The sequence below is a fragment of the Ziziphus jujuba genome, chromosome 12, assembly GCF_031755915.1.
Source record: "Ziziphus jujuba cultivar Dongzao chromosome 12, ASM3175591v1".
Classification (NCBI taxonomy): Eukaryota; Viridiplantae; Streptophyta; class Magnoliopsida; order Rosales; family Rhamnaceae; genus Ziziphus; species Ziziphus jujuba.
The window spans coordinates 21,066,125-21,076,145 of record NC_083390.1 but is presented as its reverse complement, the minus strand read 5'-3'; the positions used below and the strand labels follow the sequence as shown (position 1 = coordinate 21,076,145).

General features: G+C 28.6%; 1 protein-coding gene across 1 annotated transcript; it reads right to left on the bottom strand.

Moving 5' to 3' along the window:
- Nucleotides 1-4,052: 4,052 nt before the first annotated feature.
- Nucleotides 4,053-6,121, bottom strand: LOC125418550 (beta-amyrin 28-monooxygenase). The gene is made up of 3 exons (XM_048462162.2): nucleotides 5,064-6,121; nucleotides 4,763-4,950; nucleotides 4,053-4,620 (listed from the first exon to the last, which is right to left on the bottom strand). The coding sequence occupies exons 1-3, from the start codon at nucleotides 6,010-6,012 to the stop codon at nucleotides 4,327-4,329; spliced, it is 1,431 nt and encodes a 476-aa protein (XP_048318119.2). The 5' UTR covers nucleotides 6,013-6,121; the 3' UTR covers nucleotides 4,053-4,326.
- Nucleotides 6,122-10,021: the final 3,900 nt, after the last annotated feature.

Sequence of the window (10,021 nt, the reverse complement as noted above, 5' to 3'; positions counted from 1 at the left end):
ATCAGTTCTATCCATGATAAAGTAGAAGTGTAATTTTTTTTTTTTTTTAATAAATATCTAACTAGGTGCCCAAAGCCCAAGTCCTTCGATCTATATTCCCTAATTCCCATATTCCTTGAATTCCCAGTCCACGAACTTGACGTTTCTTTTTTAAACCCAATCAATGTTCCTTGCGAAATTGCACTGTCCGGTTAAACTCAGTATTTTTAGTTGAAATTATTTATCTCTGCCATCAAAATTTGCAACTGGGTCTGGATATTCGTTGATCAAAGTTTTTTTTTTTTTTTTTTCCATTTTGTCCGAATTTGAAACATTATTCGCAGTCTCCTGTTTGCAATAATTCACAGATTGGTGGATGGTCGGAGGTTGTCAGATGCTCAAACTTTGATTAAGGAGTGGCATTTTGCGGGTTGAAGTTGTTTGAGTCTTTGGTTTCACAATGGTCTGGGAAAAATTGCATTTTGGGGATTTTGCAAAGCATCCATGTGGGATTGGATAAAAAAAAAAAAAAAAAAAAGGAAAAAGCCACTTCTTGAAAATCTGTTTAATCTTTATTTCTCCGCATTAATGAGGTTTTCATTTGTACCTCAAAACAGGAAAAGAAAAAGCATGGTTTTTCATTTGTTTTTCTTTTGCTTGCCATCACTGTGTTTCTACACAGAGAGAGAGAGAGAGAGAGAGAGAGAGAGAGTCGGAGTTTGGGGAGGAAAAAGAAATGCATAATCCCGAGATTACCAAGGACCTGACACAAAATATATTATGGGTTCCACATAGGATTATACAAAAGATTGTGTCTAACTCTGAATTTATGGGATTTTTTGCTTTTTGGGAGTGAAAGGGGAGGAAAGAAAGAGTAAATTACTGGCTATTGTTTATTTCTCTTTATTACCATTATCAGCTGGACAAAGCTTTTTTTTTCCCAAGCACTGTCTATTTCTCTAAATGATAAAGCTTTATAGTTGGACAGAATCATTAAAGACAATTTTAAACTCCTATTGCCTCTCTAATCACAATTTTTATAGCTTAACTAACATGGAATTTTCATAGCTTAACAAACTGGAAGTACAGATTGCTTTGTCCTAAATCTGAATATTCTAATCTGCCTGCTGAACGGTAAAAAAAATTCAAAACAAGTAAAATAAAATAAAAATTTTGAAAGGAAAATATATTAGATAATCAGAGAGATTTATGGGAATTTAGTTATCCTATTTAAATTATACTCTTTATCTAATCTTCATATTGAAAGATAAGAGTTTTTGAAATTTATCAAAAATCAAAATTGAATTTCAAATAAAAGGTTAAATTAAAATTAAAATATATTTTATCTAGTCTCTATATACAAAGGGAGAAACCAGAGGTTGGAAAAAAGGAACCTATAGTAAAAAAGAAAGAAAAAAAGGGAAAAAAAGAAAAAATAATAAGAGAGAGAGAGAGGAAAAGAAAAAGAAAAAGAATGGTAATATTATTAAGTTTATGTTTTCTTCTATCCTTCCCAATCAGTATTTTATTCTTAACGTGCTCCTATAAAGGTTAATGACCTAGGGTATACCTTAGGTCTATAGGTATTGGTGGGTTTATTCTCTTTAATCCTAAGGTATTCCTATAAAAATCAATAACTTAAGAACTACCTCAGATGTATGGACTTTAATGGATTTACATTTTATGTCAGTGCTTTAATTCTAATGTGTTCTTATAAAAGTCAATAATTTGGGAATTACCTTAGGCTTATACAGGTGCTGATGGAGTAACTTCTTTTCTAAACTATATATTTTTCTCTGTCAATACCTTAATTTTAGAATATTTCTATGAAGGTCAATAATTTAAGAATTACTGTTGGTAAATTAAAAAAAAAAAATCGAACCTTTAAAAAATATATAACTTTTCTAAATTACCAAATAATTATCAAGATCCTCAAAATATTAATCTTCAAATATAATTGAAAAATTAACCATTTATTTTGGAAGATTAATTGGGTATTTTACATGCAGATAACAAAAGAAAATGGTAATTGGAAAGGAATATAAAATAAAAGGCAAAAAAAAAAAATGTAAAAGCCGTATATAAAGAAATAAAGGTGAAAAAGAGGAAAAGGAAAATTAAAGGAAAAGAAGTTAAAAAAGCCAAGTGGTGAAAACGTGCAAGGCCAGGAGAGGAGAAATTAGTGTACAGGGATAAAAAGGAAAACTGAAGTAAATTGATTTTCTTCCAGTTCCGTCCAAACCCATTAATTTGATTTATTTAAATCCTTTCGTTTGAAATCAAATTAATAATGGATTAAAGTTTAAAATCAAAACCTAAAAATGGGGTGCACAAGTAATTTTCCATGCATTCTGTCGTACAAGTCAATTTTGGTTTTTAATTTTTGTTTAAACCAATTAAAGAATAGGTTAATATAACAAAAATTAAGTTTAATTTTCTCTCAAATTTGACACTGTTTTTCTTTTAAATTAATTCGGTTTATTCACTGGGCTTTTTAATTCAAATTGGATGGTCCATTAGTTAAAAAATAAAAATAAAAAATAAAAACACATAAAAGGCTTTATGGTTTTTAACCCTGTCAAATGAGTTGTGAGATTTTTATTAAAAGATCAAATGTTAAATAGAGTCAAAAAGCCTACAAGCTTAAAGTCCAAATAAAAAATATTCCAATAGCGCAGAATCCGAATCAAAATGGACTTTTTTAACACAAATAAATTTTAACTGAGTTCTTTTTAATTCAATTCAATTTTAATTGGACCTAACTAATTGAGCTTGTAACCCAAAAATCACAAATTAGTTAGAGGTCCAAAAATTTTAAAATTCTAATTTTGTTAGTAATCCAAACAAATATTGGATTATTAGTGATAATTAACAATTTAATTAGTTTAATGAACCACAATTTAAAAGTTCAATTGAACTTTATATATTATTAAAAATGGGTTTCATAAATGGATTGTTTTAATTAAATTAGATTGTTGAATAAATTAAACAGATTTTTTGATTTATCATTAATTGGCTTTCCACCAATCAAAATCTAAGTTTGCCAATTAAATTAATTTTGACATACAATTAAATCAAATATCAAATATCTAATTAATTTTAGAGACTATTAATCTCTATAATATTTTAATTGTCCAATAAAATTAAAAGAATTATTAAATAACAATTCCAAGAGGGCTATTAAAATTAATACTCATATCAAATAAATGATTATTAAAAATTCTACGTAAATAAAAGTGAAATTGTTTTCACATGATCAACTATGAATTTATTATCTGGCATATAATTCAACCTAAACCAAGATTTGTCAGACAATAAATTCAACCAATTAAAAATTATTTGAATATCTCTACCGAATTAAAGGATATTTGTATATGATTGCAACTTTGAGGGATGTCAACCTTGTTGGGTTGTTTCTTTCTTCTTGTTACGCTGTGCACAAGTCTTAGGTAAAACTTCATAAAATTATTTCTTCAATTTTTTTTTTAAATCAAATAACTTAAGCAAATATTTTGGATTATTAAATCAATTAAGTATCAAAATTAACTGTAGACTATTGCTATATAAATTTATATATATATTTAGATATATATTAGATATATAAATTTATATATTTATTTAGAAGTACAGAATATATATGTTCATATGTATGTCCAATGACAATTTTAATCTATATTTAATACCATGCTCTCAATTAGATTTTAATTATCTGGGTTTACAATATTGTGAAGGCTTTTTTAATGTGCTAATTTTGCAATTCCATAAGCCAGTTCAACAAATACCACTGAAGCGTCAATCGGCTATATTACATTTAGACATAATAGACATATTTAATATGGCAATTTAAGGGAATTTTTGGGTCCACGTTGACGTTGTGGGAGTATAATTAATGGTCTTAGATTTCGATTTATTTTTTACCCATAAAAAAATGAAGCAAATGCGTAACACATAACGATCAAGCACCTGAATTGAATTAATAATCGTATACAGTATTAAGTGCGGAAGTTTCATAGGAAAATCCGATTGCTTTCATATTTGAATAAATAGATTATAAAACTTGAAAGAACGATATGTTATAACGAAAGGGAATTTTCATTTGAACAAAATTACAAATATGCAACTATTAATTATATTAAAAAATGATAAAAAAGACTAATTGCACAAAGAAAATACATGTTTGTCACCTATACAAGGAGTATTCAAGTGACTTATTTAAAATAAAGCTAGTCGGACATAACCCAACTAGGGGGTATGTTAAACGAAGAAACAAATGAATTTCCAAGGGATAAAGGCAAAGATATTACAAAACAATTGACACCATCGATGTGGTACATATAGTGGGTTTAATTAGTACTTGTGGAGGCGAATAGGGAGTCCATCAATTGGGATTGGATTCATTCCTCCTAAAACTTTGCAATCAGGATTGATTAAATCCCAATTGAACCTTCTCACAACATGGTGTAGAAAAGTGAGAATTTGCATGCGAGCATAGTCTTTTCCTGGACAAGATCTTGGTCCACTTCCGAATGGGACATTGGAATAAGGTGGTGGAGCTCCTCTGTCAAACCTCGTTGGATCAAACACTTCTGGTTCTGGGAATAATTCTGGGTCCATATTTGTAGAGCTAACTGACCAGCATACCTACATCAAGATCCATACAAAATGTATAATAAGAATCATATGCGAGAAAAGTACAAAATTAGTAATTTCAGTAATTGAAAGTGTTTCTAATAAAATGTTTTCATTTAATTATTTGTTTATTTATTTATAAATGTATACATACCTTCCATCCTTTTGGAATTGTATAACCTTCATAAGTGAAATCTGTAGTAGCTTCTCTAAAGAAACCTTGAACTGGTGGTCTATGCCTCATTACTTCTAGTGCTACATTCCATGAATATTTCATCTTTTGGATATCTGCCCAATTGAGTGGCTCACCAGGATTTTTCGATTTTGCTACTTCAAATTGTTCTGTTTTCAAAAAACAATTCTCATGAGTTCCATTATTCCCATATTAAATTTTTGCAAACTATAAATATATTTTTTAAAAAGCATAATAATAGAAAGGTTAAAAAAAGAATTACCATCTCTAACTTTCTGTAAAATCTCTGGTCTCTCAGCAAGAAACTTCATAATGAAAGTGATATTGATGCAGGGTGAGTTAAATGCAGCAGAGAGCAAACCCATCATTTTATCAGCAATATCATCCTCTGGCGTGAATTTCCCAGTACTTGGGTCTGGTCTACTAATCATGAACGAAAATATATCCTGCATCTCAACTCCACTAGCCATGGCTGCTTTCTTCTCCTTGATCAACACCCGAATCTCTTTCCTCACAGACTCCGCTGCTTTCAATCCCTTATAGAAACAGGTTCCTGGGATTTTCAACGGAATAACATCCAGAGCAAACATAACGGTGTTCATGTAATCCGAAAGCTTTTCGATTCGAGCATGGTCTTGATAACCCATGAGGAATCGACAAGCAAGAGTTAGTAAAAGATGCAGTGAAAGCTTGTGAGCATCAACAATTTGTTTACCAACCCAGTATCTATCCAAATGTTCCTGAACCAGAGTATCCATGGTTCCAACGTATTGAACCAGAGCATCTGGTTTGAGGAAATTCGGTGCGCGGACTATTTGGGTTTCGGTTTGGCGAGGAATGGGGGTTGCAGACTCTGCTTCTGCTGAGGTTCGGTAAATTTTCTGCTGGGATTTTGGTCTCCATGCCAGAAACATTTGCAATTCATTTGAAGCAATGAATTTGTGACCAGCTGTTCCACAGAGGAAAACAACTGGTTCGCCGAGTAACTTGGTCTTGAAGATTTTTGATGAGTATTTTTTCATTCTATCTCCAATCCATTTGTCATGTGGTTCATTCATGAAACCAAGAGTTTCTCCAATGATTGGCCATCCATAACTACCAGGAGGAAGATTGAGATCTTTTTGGGATTTCGATTTTAATATGTAAAAGAGGATAACCGTAACTAAAATTGGGAGAATAAAAGACAGGGAAAGGAAAAATTGATCCTCCATTTGGTAAGGAATTGTAATTTCCTTTGACGCAGATATTCCAGCAAAGAGAGAGCTTAAAAGGCTTAGTAATTTGGATATGGAAGTTGGTAGAATGGTTATGACCTATATATAGAATTTTTTTGGGTAGCTATAGTGAGCAGAGGCCTATAAGTCCGAAAGAATAAAATACATATATATAATAAATATTTTAATAAATAAAAGAATAGTCAGTTTGGACTAGCTCTTTGATTTTCTAGACTCTTTCCTGTGTCATCATCAGTGCTTCGTATTGTTCAAGCCTTCAAGCCACCTCGCTTTCTTGTTTTCGTTTGTACAGTTAACATGTTGCATGCTATTTTCTTTTTTTCTTCTTTTTTAAACACATGTTTTGTTGACGATTAAAACTATATTACAAGTTATCAAAGTTTTTTTTTTAATCAAATATTAGATGCCAAATAATGTAAATATTATTTTATTATTGTTCCTACTGGGTCTGATTGTTTCTCTTTGTATGTAAATTATTCTGATAAATAACATATGAATGTAAGTAAAATTAGGTAAATAAATTTGGTATGTATAGCATTTTTAAATTATTGAAGATTATGAATTTTAAAATTGGTCTTCGCTCATGCGGTAGTGTGACAATGTATTTTACGTTAAGTACATACATATACTTTTTTATTGGTTTTAGTATTTTGTCTAGGTTTTTTCTTTTAATACTTCTTAAATATATCCACGGTAAATTAACAGAATTAAGATCTCTACGTTTCAAATAAAATGTAGAGCATCAAGTTAAATTAAATTAGTTGACAAGAAATATATATCTCAGTTTGAGTTTATATTTCATAAAAATCTATTTGGGAAAACAAAAGGAGAAAATTTTACTAGTACACCCGGTTTGATGTTCAAGTTTTTGGTATCTGTTGCTAGTTTTTGAAAATTATATACATACACCAAACAGAGTAAATTGATTTGTTTTACCGAAATGTTTAGATACATTAATTCCAATGCATGCATTGCAAATGGACGTGAATACTTTTTGTATAACCCATAAAATATTATTTGTGGAGGAAGAAAATTATGCATGGCATGCCAATTATATATATATATATATATATCTATATAGTAGCCATGTATATATATGTTTTCAAAGAAAAGATGTCAATACTTGTAAGGATGTTGGTAGTTAATTTTTGGAGTGTCTAATCATTCCGAGAAGTTCGGCAGATAAAAATTTCTTTCTTGGTGTACATACTTTCAACATGCATGATAATGGGGGAAGGAAGAAAATGTTGACAATTAACTTATAGAAGAAATGATATTGCAGATAGAGAGATAAGGGGTACGTAAAGGGGAAAAAAAAGAGAGGGAAAAATAAGTAAAAAAAAATTTTAAAAAAAAGGAGAAAAATTGCAAGAGTAAGGCAGCTGAAATTAAAAGCTAGGGATAATTGCACTTATTCAGCTTATATTTTCAATAAAATATGGACAAAACACATATATATATATATTTTTTGTTATATTCCTCCTCTTTTTTTCTTTTTTTTTTACTTTTCTTTTTGAAATAAACTTATTAACTCCTTTAATTTTATTATTAAGTATGATAAAAACTCCAATAAGTCAACATTTAACTCATTTGCGAAAACAGCCTGGTTGCAAATATATATATTGTAATTTATTCATTAATTTTTCTAAATTTGAATCCGAAATCTCTAAAATAAAATAAAATAACCTGTTGAAGTGAAATGCATATGTTTCTTTGACAATAACCACCAGCGTTAATCCCTCATATTGGGTTACAATCAGTAGCCATCTTCGGCTAGTCGTCTTCGTACGCCCATATTACGACTTTTTATTGTTAATCATTAGTTCGTTACAATATGTTATCTTATTTCGACATTTTTTAATGAAAATAGGAGACGATCTTTTGACCCTTTTTAGTACGTTATTGAGATGAATAATTATACCAAAGAAAGAAAGAAAGAAAACATCAAAGGATTAGAAATCAACCTGCTTTGGCATTATTGAAAAGGGAAAAAACCTTTTTTTCCTTATAGCTAATGATGTGAACAAGAAAAAACCTTGTATCCGTTAATTAAAAAGCCTTTTACCAAATTTGATGGATTATCAAAACAAAGGGGGAAAAAAAAAACTCTAATGGCTTTGTCTATTTACTGTGTCAAACTAATATGGCAAAAAATAAAATAAATACTCAAAGGCACTGTTTATTTTAAATGGTTTGGTAGACCATATGATTCATTAAAATATTCTTTTTCAAAATATTAAAAAAAAAAAGATAAATAAACAATTATTTTTTAGAAAAACTATATATAAATATTATTATTTAATTATGATTTAAATGGCATTATTGGAAAATAATTTTTGGATTGAATGTCTATCAAATAGACATTATGCCAGATAGATTAGAAGTCCTTTCAACCAATGTGCACATAGGAAACAATTTATGAAGTTATTAGAGATGCTTGAATATGTTGGTATCATAGTTAACATCATTAATTTTTAGTTCTTTTTTTTCACCTAATTGTGTGAAATTTTCTTAAATCAAAAGTTAACAAGAGTTTTTTTTTTTCTTAAAAAAAAAAATTATCGAATTGCAATAATGCATACTCAAAAGGGGACGGGAGTATATCTTGAACTCACGTTCTCATGGTTTAGGTATTAGAGCTAGACCAACCTCACTTAACAGTTTTAGTTAAAATTTGTTAAGCGTCTAAGTAAACTATAAAGTTAAGTAAAAAAAAAAAAAATAATAGCAAAGTGAATAAAATTTCAAATTGTGTTAGTCTTTTATTTTTTTTTTATTTCTTTTAAATTTATAGTTGTTTAAAACGTCTAACAAATTATTACTACTGAGTAACTTTTGAAATAAGTAAAATATATACAATTAAATATAAAAATAAAAAAATAAAAAATGAAAAACTAAAAACCATTCACATTAACAAAAAGTGCCAACTGTGGCCATACTTCTTAGCTTCACCAAATCATTTACCAAATTTTAATTATTAAAGGCTAGACTAATTGACATAATATAATTATTAAAGGCTTACTTGGTATGTCTTTGCATCCATACCTATAAAATCAAGGGGGAGACACCAACTTGTCCATTAGACTTAAATTGTTTTAATTATCAAAAAAAAAAAAAAAAGAAAAGAAAGAAAAGAAAAGAAAATCACTTCACCGAGCTTCATTTTGTTTTGTTACATTGTATAATCCAAACAAATGTTGAATTATTAGTCTCAAACTCTCAGTTTGTCTTGTCTAAAAACAAAAATAAAAATAAATTCTCAGTTTGTCACTTAGGTCCCGTTTGGGAAGTATTAAAGTTAAAAGGGAAACTCATTCCTAGGATTTAGTTTTCTAGAATTTAGGTTCCTGAGAATTAATTTTTCTCATGCTATGTTTGGTGAGTAATAAAAAAGTTGGGAATTGTAAGTAATTAAATTTAATATTGTATAATAAATTAAAAGTAAATATTATTTTTAAAAAAAATTAAAACTATTTTTTTTTTTATTCTCAAAATACCATCATTATAGGTGGAAACAACTTTCGACATATTTTTCTTCATTGTTAGGAATCTAATTCTCTAGAGCTATATTTTTTTACTTTATAATAAATATCCGAACAGAAGAAAGTTATCACTTTCCTAAATAAATTAAATTCATACTAACTTTTCTATTATCCAAACATGCCGTTAAAGATAAATGTTTCATTATCATTTGATAACATGGTTAGTTTTAAGGGTGTTTTTATATTATTTTTTCCACCTAGTTATATTTTAATGAAAATATAATCATTTGAAAAAAAAAAAACTGAATATAATAAATATAAGAAAAAATAGAAAAATTTAATATATGAAATGATTGATGATATATATTTATATATATATATATATATATATATATAGATAGATAGATAGATAGATAGATAGATAGATAGATAGATATAAATATCTATGTACACGCTCTACACGCTCTACATCAATGCAGGATTAATGGATGTCCGCAATCGGG

Coding starts and splice junctions, on each gene's coding strand:
- LOC125418550 (XM_048462162.2), bottom strand. CDS start 6,012: ATGGAGGATCAATTTTTCCTTTCCCTGTCTTTTATTCTCCCAATTTTA. Junction 4,951..5,063: donor TTTACAGAAAGTTAGAGATG/GTAATTCTTTTT, acceptor TTTTGAAAACAG/AACAATTTGAAGTAGCAAAA. Junction 4,621..4,762: donor CAATTCCAAAAGGATGGAAG/GTATGTATACAT, acceptor ATCTTGATGTAG/GTATGCTGGTCAGTTAGCTC.